The sequence below is a fragment of the Rhinopithecus roxellana genome, chromosome 5 (genome assembly GCF_007565055.1).
Source record: "Rhinopithecus roxellana isolate Shanxi Qingling chromosome 5, ASM756505v1, whole genome shotgun sequence".
NCBI lineage: Eukaryota > Metazoa > Chordata > Mammalia > Primates > Cercopithecidae > Rhinopithecus > Rhinopithecus roxellana.
The window spans coordinates 45872656-45891430 of record NC_044553.1 but is presented as its reverse complement, the minus strand read 5'-3'; the positions used below and the strand labels follow the sequence as shown (position 1 = coordinate 45891430).

The window sequence follows — 18775 nt, the reverse complement described above, 5'->3', positions numbered from 1 at the left end:
TCACAGTAAACCTTCTGATATAAGTTGACTTTTAAAAATGTACATATTGCTTTGTAGGTATTAACAGGAAAGAAAATTTTTTCTTAAATTATAACAAAATGTGTACCTATTATAATTTTTGCATTTAAACAATATTTTTAGGCCAGGCAGGGTGGCTCATGCCTGTAATCCCAGCAGTTTGGGAGGCCAAGACAGGCAGATTGCTTGAGGCCAGTAGTTTGAAACTAGCCTGGCCAACATAGCGAAACCCTGTCTCTACAAAAAATAAAAAGATAAGCGAGGTATGGTGGCGTGCGCCTGTAGTCCCAGCTACTCGGGAGACTGAGCCACAAGAATTGCTTGAACCCAGGAGTTGGAGGTTGCAGTGAGCTAAGATTGTGCCACTGCACTTTAGCCTGGGCAACAGAGTGAGACTCCATCTCAAACAAACAAACACAAACAGTACCTTCACTGTTGTTTAAGCTGTTAGCAAATAACTAACTTGAAGTACTAATTTTATATGAAATAAAAATTAATGTGTAGTAAATAATGTGTCTGACATTTTCTGACTTCATTATTTGTTTTCTTCTAAATTACGTGTCATGTGAATTATAAAATTGTTACTAGACTTATAAAAATCATTATTTACCTAGTATATATGTGCAGATGCATGCTTTTAGTTTTTTTTGTTTTTGTTTTTGCTTTTTTTTTGAGACAGAGTTTCACCCTGTCACCAGGCTGGAGTGCAATGGCACGATCTCGGCTCACTGCAACCTCCACCTCCCAGATTCAAGCAATTCTCCTGCCTCAGCCTCCCGAGTAGCTGGAACTACAGGCGCACACCACCACGCCCAGCTGATTTTTTTGTATTTTTAATAGAGACCGGATTTCACCATGTTGGCCAGGATGGTCTTGATCTCTTGACCTTGTGATCTGCCTGCCTTGGCCTCCCAAAGTGCTGGCATTATAGATGTGAGCCACCTCGCCTGGCCTTTTTTTTTTTTTTTTTTTTTTTTAATTTCACTTTAAGTTCCAGGATACAAGTGCAGAATGTGTAGGTTTGTTACATGGGTATACGTGTGCCATGGTGATTTACTGCACCTGTCAACCTGTCATCTAGGTTTTAAGCCCTGCATGCATTAGCTGTTTGTCCTAATGTGCTCCCTCCCCTTACCCCCTACCCCTGGACTGGCCTTGGTATGTGGTGTTCCCCTCCTTGTGTCCATATGTTCTCATTGTTCAACTCCCACATATGAGTGAGAACATGTAGTGTTTGGTTTTCTGTTCCTGTGTTAGTTTGCTGAGGATAATGGCTTCCAGCTTCATCCATGTCACTGCAAAGGACATGATCTCATTCCTTTTTATGGCTGTATAGTATTCCATGGCGTATATGTATCACATTTTCTTTATCCAGTCTATCATTGATGGGCATTTGGGTTGGTTCCATGTGTTTACTATTATAAATAGTGCATGCTTCTAGTTTTTGAGAACAAAAGAGATGGTTTGAAGTGAAACAGAGATGAAGCTTCAATAACCTCCAAGATTTTAAAAAATAGTCGATGTGGTTAAGAATGAACTTTCTGCTTTCACCTAGGCCAGTCTGGCTCTGGAGAGCAGGGGCCTCCACAGCAACATCCCTGGGGGCCCTGAAATTAGGGTTCAGCTCCTCTGTGCCCTTAGGGTCTGGGTTCTCAGCCCTGTTGCCAAGTGGCTTTGTCCCAGCTCCTTTATTCTGGGCCGGTGTGAGTGCGTATGTTCATGCCAAGCTTCTGTTTTATATTGCAGATATAAATAAAGGAAGATAATTTACCATAAAGAAATAATTATCTGAATATAAAGCCAGTCTTTCTAGAACATTTTTGATTTAGATGGGCCTCATGTGGGGTTCCTGTGTTGAGATGTATGGGTTCCTGTGTTGAGATGTATGTGTTCCCTTCTACTTATTCAATTCTCCACTTAAAGCCTGTACAATGACTGTTTTCCACGTCGATTTGGTGTAGTAGAAAGAAAAGAGCACCAGATTGTAGACCTAGAAAACCCGAGGTTTTTGCCTATACTGGGGTATATGGTCTCTAGCAAAAGTTACAGACTCCTTGGAAGTTAGTTTTATTTCCTAGAACATTTAAGGCATTTGATTTTTATCATTCTTTGCAGTTGCCAAAGCTCTTTGATTTTGTGATCTTACAAAGAGGAGCATTTCTATTCCAATTTTAAATTCCGTTGACAAAAATCAAAGAACTTTAGAAGACTGCTGAAGACATTTTCTAAAATTATTCACTATGCTTAGATGAGACTGTCTAATCTTAATCAACGAAGATCTGGCTCAATACCATTAAGGTCTGTGAGAATACAGAAGATATAAATAATACATGTTTTTTCCCTTAAGGAGCTTGGTTTAGTTCAGCAGCAAGACTAATGTACATTAAAAAAAAAAAAAAAAACCTACTGATTGTATTACAGTCAGCTAAATAGAATGTGGAACATTTCATAGACAAAATCACCCAACTTCTTTAACAGATCAATGGTGTAAAAATAAATAAAAATGGGGAAATCTATTATATGTTAAAGGAACATAAGAGACCTCTCAGAAAGCAGCCATGAGGGGAGGAGATGGGGTTAGGGGAAGCTTGTTTGAAACTTGATTCACAGCAACAAATTGTAAAGAGACAGTTGAGGAAAACTGCACATGAGTTGGCTGTTAGATGTTATTAAGCATGTTATTAATTTTGTTAGATATGATCATGATTATTATGGTTAGGTTTAAATAAGAAAAAAAACTTTATGTCTTAGTGATACATCCTGAAGTATTTACAGGGACAATAATATGTTTGGTGGAGTTGTTTTAAAATACTCCAGAAAAAAATTATGGGAGTAAATGAGATTAAGAAGAGCATATTGTTGATAGTGTTAAAGATGAGTGACTGGTACATGGGAGTTCATTGTACATATTCTTTTAGTACTTTTAGGTATGTTTGAAATTTTCTGTTGCAAAAACAGGCTTTTTTTTTTCCTGGTTAGTGAAGCCCTAACTTGATTTGTATTTGTGTGATATAAATAGTACAGTCAATAAAGCTCAATGTAGCATGGCCTAAGTTGCAAGTTACACTTCTAGAAGGGACCCTCTGTCAAATCCCCTCACTATACAGATTAAGAAACTGAAGGCCCCCAAAAGGCAAGTGACTTGCTCAAGATCACATTGCTAGTTAGCAGCAGACCCCGTTAGAATTAGGTCTCGTGATTTCCAGATTTCCTAGTTTGTTCTACTTACTCATCAAAGTTTTCCTTTATCCCTTTGTTATGATGATCTAAAGAATGTGTGAATTTTAAATAAAATCAATGTGTGCATGCAATTGTTTACCTTGTCTTGTTTATTTTCCTCAGAATCTGGGCAACCTATTTGTGGAAATGGAATGGTAGAACAAGGTGAAGAATGTGATTGTGGCTATAGTGACCAGTGTAAAGATGAATGCTGCTTCGATGCAAATCAACCAGAGGGAAGAAAATGCAAACTGAAACCTGGGAAACAGTGCAGGTACCTTGCTAATTTCAGTGATGTTAACATTCTTGTAAAGTTACCTGAATGCAGTTACGACAAATTTAAAATTGAGATGCATATGGTTTTGAAACTTTGCTTTTATTTGTTTTCTTTTTCTGAAATAGTGTTGGTTAGTGCTCTGTTATTGGCAGATTGAACTACTTTTCTTTTTCTTTTTCTTTTATTTGAGATAGGGTCTCACTGTGTTGCCAGGCCGGAGTGCAGTGGCGTGATGTCGGCTCACTGCAACTTCCACCTCCCGGGCTCAGTTGATCCTCCCACCTCAGCCCCCTGAGTAGCTGAGACTATAAGCATGTGCTGCCATACCCAGCTAATTTTTGTATTTTTTTTGTAGAGACAGAGTTACGCCATTTGCCCAGGCTTGTTTGGACTACTTTTAATAGTAATTTGTGTAGTGAGTATTAACAAAAGGACATACTAAAAGGACATACTAAAAAGAATCCTAAAAAATACATATTCTTTAGTTACTTACTGTGAAAATGTAACTTTCTTCCATATTTTTAAAATCTTTAAATATTTAGTTAATGTGGAATCCATTTACTTTTATAACTTGGCGAAATATAACTATTTCACTTGTCAAATTTACTTTGGTAGCAGTGTAAGCAATTGTTTGTACAATACTTTTTTTTTTTTTTTTTTGAGATAGAGTCTCAAAAAAGCCTGTCGCCCAGGCTGGAGTGCAGTGGCATGATTTCAGCTCACTGCAACCTCTGCCTCTCAGGTTCAAGCAATTCTCCTGCCTCAGCCTCCTGAGTAGCTAGGACTACAGGTGTGTGCCACCATGCCTGGCTAATTTTTTATACTTTTTGTTTTTTTATTTTTGAGACGGAGTCTGGCTCTGTCGCCCAGGCTGGAGTGCAGTGGTGCGATCTCCGCTCACTGCAAGCTCCGCCTCCTGGGTTCATGCCATTCTCCTGCCTCAGCCTCCCGAGTAGCTGGGACTACAGGCGCCCACCACCACACCCGGCTAATTTTTTGTGTTTTTTAGTAGAGATGGGGTTTCACTGTGTTAACCAGGATGGTCTTGATCTCCTGACCTCGTGATCCGCCTGCCTCAGCCTCCCAAAGTGCTGGGTTTACAGACGTGAGCCACTGCGCCCAGCCCCTATTCCATTTTTAATTGATAAATAATAATTGTACATATTTATGAGGTACATGTGATATTTTGATACATGCATAGAATATGTAATGATCAAATCAAGGTAATTAGGATATTTATCTCAGATATTTATCATTTCTTTGTCTTGGGAACATTTCAAATCTTCTACTTTGAAATTTACAATTAGTTATTGTTAACTGTAGTAACTTTACTGTGCTATCAAACACTAGGGCTCATTCCTTCTGTGTGTTTGTAACCATTAACCAATCACTCTTTATCCACCTCCCCACTACCCTTCTTATCCTGTTGTAACCACCGTTCAACTCTCTACCTCTATGAGATCAACTTATTTTGCTCTCACATATGAGTAGCAACATGTGCTGTTTGTCTTTCTATGTCTGGCTTATTTTATTTAACATGATGACTTCTATTTCCGTTCATGTTACTGCACATGACAGTATTTTGCTCTTTTTTGTGATCAAGTATATACTACCTTTTCTTTATCCATTTGTTTCTTGGTGGACACTTAGACTGGTTCTGTATCTTGGCTATTGTGCATAGTGATACAGGGGGCTGTTGGTATCCCTTTTGTATACTGACTTCCTTTTCTTTGGATGTATACCCCGCTGGATCATATAGTAGATCTATTTTTAGTTTTTAGAGGAACTTCTATACCAGTTTACACAGTGGCTGTACTAATTTATATTCCCACTGGCAGTAAACTAATGGTTCCTGATCTCCACATCCTTACCAGCACCTTTGTTTATTTTTGATCATTTTGATAATGGTCATTTTAACTGGGTGTATCTCACCATGGTTTTGATTTGTGTTTTCCTGATGGTTAGTGATAATTGAACATTTTTTCATGTACTTGTTAGTAATTTATATGTCTTCTTTTGAGAAATGTTTATTTAGATCGTTTGTCTACTTTTTAATGAGATTATTTATTTTTTTGCTGTTGAGTTCCTTGTACATTCTATCAGTCCCTAGTCAGATGAATAATTTGAAAATGTTTTCTCCCATTCAGCAGATTGTCTCTTCACTCTGTTGATTGTTTCCTTTTCTGTACAGAAGCTTTTTAGTGTGTGTAACCCTATTTGCCTGTTTTTGCTTTTGTTGCCTCTGCTATTGAGGTCTTACTCAAAAATCTTGGCTCAGATCAATGTCATTATGTGCTTCCCCAGTGTTTTCTTTTAGTAGTTTCATAGTTTCAGGTCTTAAATTTACATCACATTTTGATTTGGTTTTTGTATGTGGTGAGACATAGGGGTCTAATATCATTTTTCTGCATATATATATATCCAGTTTTCCCATCACCACTTACTGAAGAGACTGTCCTTTCCCCACTGAATGTTCAGAAATCACCTTTGTCAAAAATCAATTGGCTGTAAATATATAGATTTTTTTCTGAGTTCTCTGTTCTGTTTCATTGGTTGATGTGTCTGTTTTTATGTCAGTATCGTGCTGTTTTAGTTACTAAAGCTTTGTAGTACATTTTGAAATTAGGTGATGTGATGCCTCCAGCTTTGTTCTTTTGGCTATTGGAATCTTCTGTGGTTTCATATGACTTTTAGGATTGTTTTCTCTTTATCTGTGAAGAATGTCATTGGTATTTGGATAGGGGTTACATTGAATCTGTAGATTGCTTTTGGTAGTGTGGCCATTTTCACAGTATTAATTCTTCCAGTCCATGAACATGAAATGTGGTTTGTTTGTTTTTTTTTTTTTGACTTGTTCAATTTCTTTCATGAGTATTTTATAGTTTTCCTTGTAGAAATTTAATAAACTCACCTCCTTCTGTTTATTAATCTCACTCTTTTTTTGCAGCTATTATAAATGAGATTGATTTCTTTTTCTGCTATTTTCTTGTATATAGAAACACAACTGATTTTTTAATGTTAATTTTGTATCCTGCAACTATTCTGAATTCATTTATCAATTCTAAGAGTTTTCAGTGGAGCTTTAAGGGTTGTCTATATATGTAAGATTATGCTGTCTACAAACAGGAACAGTTTGGCTTCCTTCTTTCCAATTTGGACGTCCTTTATTTTTTTCTCTTGCCTAATTGCTCTGGCTCAGAACTTCCATTACTATATTGATAAGAGTGGCGAGAGTGGACATTCTTTTCTTGTTCTAGTTCTTTTTTTTTCTTATTTATTTTACTTGGTGATCAGGAAGTATTGTTGGGAGACTTTTTTTTTTTTTTTTTTTTTTTTACTGATTCAATCTTGTTACTTGTGATTGGTCTGTCCAGGTTTTCTATTCTTATTTCAATCTTTGTAGGTTGTATGTGTCCAGGAATTTATTAATTTTCATTCGGTTTTTCCATTTATTGGCATATAGTTTATTGTAATGGTCTCTAATGATTCTTTGTATTTATGTGGTATCAGTTATAATGTCTCCTTTTTTGTTTCTGATGTTATTTGGATTTTTTTTTCCTTGTCTGGTTAATGGATTGTTGATTTTATCTTTCTAAGAAACCAACTGTTCATTTTGTTGATTTTTTTTTTTTTTTTTTTTTGAGACAGAGTCTCGCTTTGTTCCCCAGACTGGAGTGCAGTAGCACAGTATTGGCTCACTGCAAGCTCTGACTCCCAGATTCACACCATTCTCCTGCCTCAGCCTCCTGAGTAGCTGGGACTCCAGATGCCCACCACCACTCCTGGCTAATTTTTTGTGTATTTTTAGTAGAGACAGGGTTTCACCGTGTTAGCCAGGATGGTCTTAATCTCCTGACTTTGTGATCCATCCACCTCGGCCTCCCAAAGTGCTGGGATTATAGGCATGAGCCACTGCGCCCAGCCTGATTCTTTGGATTTTTTTAGTCTCAATTTTGTTTATTTCTGCTCTGATCTTTATTATTTCTTTTCTTCTAATTTGTGGTTTGGTTTGTTCTTGCTTTACTGATTCCTTGAGGTGGATTGTTAGGTTGTTTATCTTTGTACTTTTTCTATGTAGACATTTATTGCTATAAACTTCCCTCTTAATATTGCTTTAGCTGTATCCCATAGTATTTGGTATGTTGTGTTTTTCTATTTTTAGTTGTTTCAGAGAGCTTTTAAACTTCATTTTTAATTTCTTCAGCGACTCATTTGTTGTTCAGAAGCAAGTTGTTTAATTATGTGTTTGTACAGTTTCTAAAGTTCCCCCTTGTGATTGATTTCTAGTTTTATTCCGTTGTGTTCAGAAAAGATACTTGATATGATTTCTGTTTTTAAACATCTGTTGATAATGGTTTTATAGCCTAATAGGTGGTCTATCCTGGAGAATGTTTCATGTGCTAATGAAAAGAATGTATATTCTGCCATAGCTGTTGGATGAATGTTCTGTAAATGTCTGTTAGATCTATTTGGTCTTAAGTGTAGTTCCAATCCAGTGTTTCTTTCTTGATTTTCTGTCTAGATCATCTGTTCAGTGCTGAGAATGGACTGTTGAAGTCTCCAATTATTGCTTTATTGGAGTTGATCTCTCTCTTTAGATCTCATGGTATTTGCTTTATGTATCTGGGTGCTTTGGTGTTAGGTGCATATAGATTTAGAATTGTTATGTCCCCTTGCTGAATGGAACATTTTATCACTATATAATGACCTTTTTTGTCTCTTTTCACAGTTTTTTTTGGAGACAGGGTCTTGCTCTGTCACCCAGGCTTGAGTGCAGTGGCATGATCTCGGCTCACTGCAACCTACACCTCCCGGGTTCAAACGATTCTGCCTCAGCCTCCCAAGTAGCTGGGACTGCAGGCATGCATCACCATGCCTGACTAATTTTTATATTTTTAATAGAGATGGGGTCTTGCCATGTTGGCCAGGCTGGTCTTGAACTCCTGACTTCAGGTGATCTGCCTGCCTCGGCCTCCCAAAGTGCTGGGATTACAGGCATGAACCACCGCACCTGGCCCTCTTTTCACAGTTTTTGACTTAAAATCTGATTTATCTGATACAGGTACAGCTACTCTTGCTTACTTTATTTCTGTTTGAGTGAAATATCTTTTTCCATTCGTTTACTTTTAGTCTATATATGTCTTTACAAATAAAATGATTTTCTTGTAAGCAGCCTTTAGTTGGGTGTGTCATGTGTTTGGGAGGCCGAGCTGGTAGTTTTGCTTGAGCAGGAGTTCAAGACCAATGTAGGCAACATATTGAGAACCCATTTCTACAAATAAATGAATACATAAATCATTTAAAAGCTACAGAGGGGGAAGAGATTACAGTAGACCCATTCAGCCAGGTTGTGTCTTTTAAGTAGGGGGATTTAATTGGGGTATATTCGTGATTGATATCAGTAGGTGAGGACTTCCTCTTGTCATTTTGATTTTTTTTCTTTTTCTTTTTTTTTTTTTTGAGATGGAGTCTTGCTTTGTAGCCCAGGCTGGAGTGCAATGGCACAGTCTTGGCTCACTGCAAGCTCTGCCTCCCAGGTTCCCGCCATTCTCCTGCCTCAGCCTCCTGAGTAAGCTGGGGCTACAGGTGCCCGCCACCACGCCCAGCTAATGTTTTGTATTTTTAGTAGAGATGGGGTTTCACTGTGTTAGCCAGGATGGTCTCTATCTCCTGACCTCATGATCTGCCTGCCTCCGCCTCCCAGCGTGAGCCACTGCGCCAGGCCTTTTTTTTTTTTTTTTTTTTTTATTTTATTATACTTTAAGTTCTAGGGTACATGTGCATAACGTGCAGGTTTGTTACATATGTATACTTATGCCATGTTGGTGTGCTGCACCCATCAACTCGTCAGCACCCATCAATTCATCATTTATATCATGTATAACTCCCCAATGCAATCCCTCCCTCCTCCCCCCTCCCCCCTCCCCATGATAGGCCCCAGTGCGTGATGTTCCCCTTCCTGAGTCCAAGTGATCTCATTGTTCAGTTCCCACCTATGAGTGAGAACATGCGGTGTTTGGTTTTCTGTTCTTGTGATAGTTTGCTAAGAATGATGGTTTCCAGCTGCATCCATGTCCCTACAAAGGACGCAAACTCATCCTTTTTTATGGCTGCATAGTATTCCATGGTGTATATGTGCCACATTTTCTTAATCCAGTCTGTCACAGATGGACATTTGGGTTGATTCCAAGTCTTTGCTATTGTGAATAGTGCCGCAATAAACATACGTGTACATGTGTCTTTGTAGTAGAATAATTTATAATCCTTTGGGTATATACCCAGTAGTGGGATGGCTGGGTCATATGGTACATCTAGTTCTAGATCCTTGAGGAATTGCCATACTGTTTTCCATAATGGTTGAACTAGTTTACAATCCCACCAACAGTGTAAAAGTGTTCCTATTTCTCCACATCCTCTCCAACACCTGTTGTTTCCTGACTTCTTAATGATTGCCATTCTAACTGGTGTGAGATGGTATCTCATTGTGGTTTTGATTTGCATTTCTCTGATGGCGAGTGATGATGAGCATTTTTTCATGTGTCTCTTGGCTGTATGAATATCTTCTTTTGAGAAATGTCTGTTCATATCCTTTCCCCACTTTTTGATGGGGTTGTTTGTTTTTTTCTCGTATATTTGTTTGAGTTCTTTGTAGATTCTGGATATTAGCCCTTTGTCAGATGAGTAGGTTGCAAAAATTTTCTCCCATTCTGTAGGTTGCCTGTTCACTCTGATGGTAGTTTCTTTTGCTGTGCAAAAGCTCTTTAGTTTAATTAGATCCCATTTGTCAATTTTTGCTTTTGCTGCCATTGCTTTTGGTGTTTTAGACATGAAGTCCTTGCCCATGCCTATGTCCTGAATGGTACTACCTAGATTTTCTTCTAGGGTTTTTATGGTATTAGGTCTAACATTTAATTCTCTAATCCATCTTGAATTAATCTTCGTATAAGGGGTAAGGAAAGGATCCAGTTTCAGCTTTCTACTTATGGCTAGCCAATTTTCCCAGCACCATTTATTAAATAGGGAATCCTTTCCCCATTTCTTGTTTCTCTCAGGTTTGTCAAAGATCAGATGGCTGTAGATGTGCGGTATTATTTCTGAGGACTCTGTTCTGTTCCATTGGTCTATATCTCTGTTTTGGTACCAGTACCATGCTGTTTTGGTTACTGTAGCCTTGTAGTATAGTTTGAAGTCAGGTAGCGTGACGCCTCCAGCTTTGTCCTTTTGACTTAGGATTGTCTTGGCAATGCGGGCTCTTTTTGGTTCCATATGAACTTTAAAGCAGTTTTTTCCAATTCTGTGAAGAAACTCATTGGTAGCTTGATGGGGATGGCATTGAATCTATAAATAACCTTGGGGAGTATGGCCATTTTCACGATATTGATTCTTCCTATCCATGAGCATGGTATGTTCTTCCATTTGTTAGTGTCCTCTTTGATTTCACTGAGCAGTGGTTTGTAGTTCTCCTTGAAGAGGTCCTTTACATCCCTTGTAAGCTGGATTCCTAGGTATTTTATTCTCTTTGAAGCAATTGTGAATGGAAGTTCATTCCTGATTTGGCTCTCTGCTTGTCTGTTGCTGGTGTATAAGAATGCTTGTGATTTTTGCACATTAATTTTGTATCCTGAGACTTTGCTGAAGTTGCTTATCAGCTTAAGGAGCTTTTGGGCTGAGACGATGGGGTTTTCTAAATATACAATCATGTCATCTGCAAACAGGGACAATTTGACTTCTTCTTTTCCTAACTGGATACCCTTGATTTCTTTCTCTTGCCTGATTGCCCTAGCCAGAACTTCCAACACTATGTTGAATAGGAGTGGTGAGAGAGGGCATCCCTGTCTTGTGCCAGTTTTCAAAGGGAATTTTTCCAGTTTTGGCCCATTCAGTATATTAGCTGTGGGTTTGTCATAAATAGCTCTTATTATTTTGAGGTACGTTCCATCAATACCGAATTTATTGAGCGTTTTTAGCATGAAGGGCTGTTGAATTTTGTCAAAAGCCTTTTCTGCATCTATTGAGACTAATCATGTGGTTCTTGTACTTTGGTTCTGTTTATATGCTGGATTACAGTTTATTGATTTGCGAATGTTGAACCAGCCTTGCATCCCAGGGATGAAGCCCACTTGATCATGGTGGATAAGCTTTTTGATGTGCTGCTGAATCCGGTTTGCCAGTATTTTATTGAGAATTTTTGCATCAATGTTCATCAGGGATATTGGTCTAAAATTCTCTTTTTTTGTTGTGTCTCTGCCAGGCTTTGGTATCAGGATGATGTTGGCCTCATAAAATGAGTTAGGGAGGATTCCCTGTTTTTCTATTGATTGGAATAGTTTCAGAAGGAATGGTACCAGCTCCTCCTTGTACCTCTGGTAGAATTTAGCTGTGAATCCATCTGGTCCTGGACTTTTTTTGGTGGGTAGGCTATTAATTGTTGCCTCAGTTTCAGAGCCTGCTATTGGTCTATTCAGGGATTCAACTTCTTCCTGGTTTAGCCTTGGGAGAGTGTAAGTGTCCAGGAAATTATCCATTTCTTCTAGATTTTCTAGTTGATTTGCGTAGAGGCGTTTATAGTATTCTCTGATGGTAGTTTGTATTTCTGTGGGGTCAGTGGTGATATCCCCTTTATCATTTTTTATTGCATCTATTTGATTCCTCTCTCTTTTCTTCTTTATTAGCCTTGCTAGCTGTCTGTCAATTTTGTTGATCTTTTCAAAAAACCAACTCCTGGATTCATTGATTTTTTGGAGGGTTTTTTGTGTCTCTATCTCCTTCAGTTCTGCTCTGATCTTAGTTATTTCTTGCCTTCTGCTAGCTTTTGAATGTGTTTGCTCTTGCCTCTCTAGTTCTTTTAATTGTGATGTTAGAGTGTCAATTTTAGATCTTTCCTGCTTTCTCTTGTGGGCATTTAGTGCTATAAATTTCCCTCTACACACTGCTTTAAATGTGTCCCAGAGATTCTGGTATGTTGTATCTTTGTTCTCATTGGTTTCAAAGAACATCTTTATTTCCGCTTTCATTTCGTTATGTACCCAGTAGTCATTCAGGAGCAGGTTGTTCAGTTTCCATGTAGTTGAGCGGTTTTGATTGAGTTTCTTAGTCCTGAGTTCTAGTTTGATTGCACTGTGGTCTGAGAGACAGTTTGTTATAATTTCTGTTCTTTTACATTTGCTGAGGAGTGCTTTACTTCCAATTATGTGGTCAATTTTGGAATAAGTGCGATGTGGTGCTGAGAAGAATGTATATTCTGTTGATTTGGGGTGGAGAGTTCTGTAGATGTCTATTAGGTCCGCTTGGTGCAGAGATGAGTTCAATTCCTGGATATCCTTGTTAACTTTCTGTCTCGTTGATCTGTCTAATGTTGACAGTGGAGTGTTGAAGTCTCCCATTATTCTTGTATGGGAGTCTAAGTCTCTTTGTAAGTCTCTAAGGACTTGCTTTATGAATCTGGGTGCTCCTGTATTGGGTGCATATATATTTAGGATAGTTAGCTCTTCCTGTTGAATTGATCCCTTTACCATTATGTAATGGCCTTCTTTGTCTCTTTTGATCTTTGATGGTTTAAAGTCTGTTTTATCAGAGACTAGGATTGCAACCCCTGCTTTTTTTTGTTCTCCATTTGCTTGGTAGATCTTCCTCCATCCCTTTATTTTGAGCCTATGTATGTCTCTGCATGTGAGATGGGTCTCCTGAATACAGCAGACTGATGGGTCTTGACTCTTTATCCAGTTTGCCAGTCTGTGTCTTTTAATTGGAGCATTTAGTCCATTAACATTTAAGGTTAATATTGTTATGTGTGAACTTGATCCTGCCATTATGATATTAACTGGTTATTTTGCTCGTTAGTTGATGCAGTTTCTTCCTAGCCTCGATGGTCTTTACATTTTGGCATGTTTTTGCGATGGCTGATACCGGTTGTTCCTTTCCATGTTTAGGGCTTCCTTCAGGGTCTCTTGTAAGGCAGGCCTGGTGGTGACAAAATCTCTAAGCATTTGCTTATCTGTAAAGGATTTTATTTCTCCTTCACTTATGAAACTTAGTTTGGCTGGATATGAAATTCTGGGTTTAAAATTCTTTTCTTTAAGAACGTTGAATATTGGCCCCCACTCTCTTCTGGCTTGTAGAGTTTCTGCCGAGAGATCTGCTGTTAGTCTGATGGGCTTCCCTTTGTGGGTAACCCGACCTTTCTCTCTGGCTGCCCTTAAGATTTTTTCCTTCATTTCAACTTTGGTGAATCTGGCAATTATGTGTCTTGGAGTTGCTCTTCTGGAGGAGTATCTTTGTGGCGTTCTCTGTATTTCCTGAATTTGAATGTTGGCCTGCCCTACTAGGTTGGGGAAGTTCTCCTGGATGATATCCTGAAGAGTGTTTTCCAACTTGGTTCCATTTTCCCCCTCACTTTCAGGCACCCCAATCAGACGTAGATTTGGTCTTTTTACGTAATCCCATACTTCTTGCAGGCTTTGCTCATTTCTTTTTCTTCTTTTTTCTTTTGGTTTCTCTTCTCGCTTCATTTCATTCATTTGATCCTCAATCGCTGATACTCTTTCTTCCAGTTGATCGAGTCGGTTACTGAAGCTTGTGCATTTGTCACGTATTTCTCGTGTCATGGTTTTCATCTCTGTCATTTCGTTTATGATCTTCTCTGCATTAATTAGTCTAGCTGTCAATTCTTCCACTCTTTTTTCAAGATTTTTAGTTTCTTTGCGCTGGGTACGTAATTCCTCCTTTAGCTCTGATAAGTTTGATGGACTGAAGCCTTCTTCTCTCCTCTCGTCCAAGTCATTCTCTGACCAGCTTTGATCCGTTGCTGGCGATGGGCTGCGCTTCTTTGCAGGGGGAGATGCGCTCTTATTTTTTGAATTTCCAGCTTTTCTGCCCTGCTTCTTCCCCATCTTTGTGGTTTTATCTGTCTCTGGTCTTTGATGGTGGTGACGTACTGATGGGGTTTTGGTATAGGTGTCCTTCCTGTTTGATAGTTTTCCTTCTGACAGTCAGAAGGACTGTCTGTTGGTCTGTTGGAGATTGCTTGAGGTCCACTCCAGACCCTGTTTGCCTGGGTATCAGCAGCAGAGGTTGCCGAAGATAGAATATTGCTGAACAGCGAGTGTACCTGTCTGATTCTTCCTTTGGAAGTTTCCTCTCAGGGGTGTACTCCACCCTGTGAGGTGTGGGGTGTCAGACTGCCCCTAGTGGGGGATTTCTCCCAGCTAGGCTACTCAGGGGTCAGGGACACACCTGAGCAGGCAGTCTGTCCGTTCTCAGATCTCAACCTCCGCGTTGGGAGATCCGCGGCTCTCCCCAAAGCTGTCAGACAGAGTCGTTCGCGTCTGCACCGGCTCCCGCTACTTCCCCTGTTGGTCTTCAGCTGTGCGCTGTTCCCAGAGGTGGAGACTACAGAGACAGGCAGGCTTCCTTGAGCTGCTGTGAGCTCCACCCAGTTCGAGCTTCCCAGAGGCTTTGTTTACCTACTTAAGCCTCAGCAATGGCGGGCGCCCCTCCCCCAGCCTCGCTGCTGCCTTGCGGATAGATCGCGGCAGACTGCTGTGTTAGCAGTGAGGGAGGCTTCGTGGGCGTGGGACCCTCCCGGCCAGGTGTGGGATATATTCTCCTGGTGTGCCTGTATGCTTACAGCGCAGTATTGGGGTGGGAGTTACCCGATTTTCCAGGTGTTGTGTGTCTCAGTTCCCCTGGCTAGGAAAACGGATCCCCTTCCCCCTTGCGCTTCCAGGTGAGGCGATGCCTCGCCCTGCTTCAGCTCTCGCTGGTCAGGCTGCAGCAGCTGACCAGCACCGATTGTCCAGCACTCCCTAGTGAGATGACCCCAGTACCTCAGTTGAAAATGCAGAAATCACCGGTCTTCTGTGTCGCTCGCGCTGGGAGTTGGAGACTGGAGCTGTTCCTATTCGGCCATCTTGCTCCGCCCCCTTTTTTTTTTTTTTTTGCATATTCATTCTTCCTTTTTTTCCTCTCATGCAGCATTGTGGTTTGGTAGTTTTCTGTAGCAGTAACATTTGACTCTTCTTTTTCTCATTTGTGTATCACAGTGGCCTGCGCTATACAGCTTTGTAGTAATGGCGGCAGTGGTGGTATAGGTTGTTAGCATTATAATTCTGTGTGTTTTCATAATGGTGATTATTGGTTTCTTTTGCTTCCAGGTGCAGGACTCCCTTGAGTATTTCTTGTAGGGTCAGTCTAATGGTGATTAATTTCCTATTTTTGCTTGTGTGGGAAAGACTTTATTTGTCTCTTGTTTCTGAAGGATAGTTTTGCTGGGTATAGATTCTTGTCTTGGCTCAGAAACGAGGCACAAATAAAGTCTTACAGATTTTTGGCTACCAATTTGTTTTTTCTTTCAGTGCTTTGAACATATCCCATTCTCTCCATGCCGGTGAAATTTCTGCTGAGAAATCTGCTGCTAGTCTAATAGATACTCCCTTATATGTGACTTGATACTTTTCTCTTGCTGTTTTTTTAGAATTTTCTTTGTCCTTGACTTTTTACTGTTTGACTATAAATCCTCAAGGCAGACCTACGTTTTCAGCTATTATTTTAATAAATAGGTTTTCTTTTTTTCTTTCTTTTTTTTTGAGACAGTCTCACTTCATCACCCAGGCTGGAGTGCAGTGGTACAGTTTCAGCTCACTGCACCCTCTGCCTTGCAAGGTCAAGCGATTCTTGTGCCTCAGCCTCCTGAGTAGCTGGAATTACAGGTGCGCGCCACCCTACCCAGCTAGTTTTTTTTCATATTTTTAGTAGAGACGGGGTTTCAAGCTCCTGACCTCAAACGATCCACCCGCTTTGGCCTCCCGAAGTCTTGGGATTACAGGCATGAGCCAGCGTACCCAGCCAAAACATAGGTTTTCTGTACCTATTTTAATCTCTTCTCCTTCTGTAGCTTTTAAATGATTGATTGATTGATTGCAGAGATGGGATCTCATTACATTGCCTAGGTTGGTCTTTAACTCCTGGGCTCAAGTGATCCTGCCACCTCCCAAAGTTCTGGCATTACAGGCATGAGTTACTGCACCCAACCTTCTGCAGCTCTTGTAATACGAAAATTTATTCAGTTTGTGGTGTCCCATAAGTCTTACAGGCTTTCTTCCTTTTTTTTTTTCCTTCCCCTAAATGAGTAATTTCAAACATTCTATCTTGAAGTTCAGAGATTTTCTTTTGCTTGATCAAGTCTGCTGTTGAAGCTCTCTATTATTCTGCATTGAATTCTTAAGCTGCAGGAGTTTTGTTTCTACTTAATGATATTTATTACTTTTTTGAATTTCTCATTCATATTAATTGTTTTCCTAATTCCATTGAATTTTTTTATCTATATTTTCTTGTGTCTTTTCCCTCAAATCATCATTTTGAATTCCTTTTTAGGCAATTTATTGATTTCCTTTTCATTGGGACCTGTTGCTAGAGAGTTAATTATGTTCCTTTGGTGGTGTCATATATATTTGTTTTTTCATGTTTCTCGAGTCCCTGTGTTGATGTCTGTGTACCTGTCTGGTGGAACAGTCATCTCATCTAAATTGTCTATAGTGGCTTTCGTGGAGATACACTCTAAGTTGTAGATGGATCTTAGTATGCTGGTAGGGAAGGGTGTGATGATTCTGTTTCCAGGTAGGTGCAATGGTATAGTCTCCATGCAACTTCTTCAGCTGTATGCAACATCATCAATAACTGTAGACACCTCAGTGACTTGTGCTGTAGAAGTTTGTGGTAATGGATGCTGGTGGTGTAGGTTGTTAATGTCCTCAGTGGCAACGACTTTTGGGGCCCTCCTATTCTCATTTTTCTCATAATGGTGAGACTTAGCCAAGGGGATCCCTCTTGGTGTCAGGTCTGACATGCATGGCCTACAAGCACCTGCTGCGGTGCTGGCTTCCAGTTGCAGATGCGCAGAGTAACTATGGGGCTGGAGTTCTAGGCTCAGGATCTTAAAAACCTGTTGGTACTTGTGTCTTGCAGTGCATGTTTACTGTCTGTGGCAAGATTGAATGTAGGTTGCCTATAGCACCAGGATCTATGACTCTGGGTTACTCCCTAGCAGCTTGGGCCTAGCGGGCCAGTCTGTAGCTGTGATTATACACTTTGTGGGCAGGGCATAGCCCTGGTTTGAGTCCAGGGAAGAAGAGATGCTGTGGAGATTTGAGCCCAGAGCACAGTGCATGGCAATAATTTCGGAGCCTGAGCGAATAGGACTCAGTGGCGAGTTGGGTCGCTGGGGATGGAGGTGTTGGTGAGTCTAGACCCTGGGATGGTGGGGCTTGGTGGTATCCCAGAGTCTGTGAGACCAGGTGCAGCAACAGCAAGTACCTCAGAATGTTCAAGCACAGCTGTCATTTGGTCCCTAGGGGGCAGGGAGCAGCACAGTGATGACTGCTCTGGGGAGAAGGGTGTCTCAGCAGCTCAGACTCTAGGGGGCTAGTCTAGCTCCAGGAAGGCAGGGTGCTAGAGTTATTCGGTCTGTAGGCATAGTTTCCAAGTTCAGCCATTGATATTTCCCTGGGTTGTGAGTTATTGTGTTGGCTTAGCCCTGGAATGCACAGCTCCTCAACTTGGCCAAGGCAGTGTTACCTGAAGGAGCAATGTGCTGCTTTATCTCATGCCCTGCAGGTGTGACTTTTCCGTGTAGGCCCAGGCACTGTTTCTTTGGGACACACGGCTCCACCAGTGCACTGTTTACTCAGGAGGCAATGTGCAGTTTCAGGTTTTTGAAGTTGTATACCAGTAACATACTTACCATTTAAATGATGAGACTTATGATTTAAAAATTGGTACTGTGTCTGATAATGTGGATCTAATCTAATATCTAATAGTATGTAGGAAATAACTAGTAATTTACTTTGTTTAATCACTTAATGTTTCTTCTAGTCCAAGTCAAGGTCCTTGTTGTACAGCACAGTGTGCATTCAAGTCAAAGTCTGAGAAGTGTCGGGATGATTCAGACTGTGCAAGGGAAGGAATATGTAATGGCTTCACAGCTCTCTGCCCAGCATCTGACCCTAAACCAAACTTCACAGACTGTAATAGGCATACACAAGTGTGCATTAATGGGGTAAGCATTTAACTATATGTTTTTAAATTTAATTTTAGAAAACTTGTTTTTCAGAAGAATTATTGATGCTTAAAGCTACATAAAGTAATTAATCTTGGTCTCTGTTTAAGTAATATCCCTATCCCCTCACAAAACCATGAATATATTATGTAGCATTCAATTAGCTACTAATTTGTTTTTCATCTTCCCATGTACATGTGGTTGATATT

General features: G+C 40.0%; 1 protein-coding gene across 1 annotated transcript in view; it reads left to right on the top strand.

Annotated features, from left to right (window-relative positions):
- ADAM10 (ADAM metallopeptidase domain 10) overlaps positions 1-18775 on the top strand; it is a 161808-nt gene that overhangs the window by 126565 nt on the left and 16468 nt on the right. Inside the window, exons 11-12 of the mRNA XM_010374256.2 lie at positions 3361-3511; positions 18383-18566. Of these exons, the coding sequence (XP_010372558.1) occupies positions 3361-3511; positions 18383-18566 (335 nt within the window). The remainder of the gene's footprint in view (positions 1-3360; positions 3512-18382; positions 18567-18775) is intronic.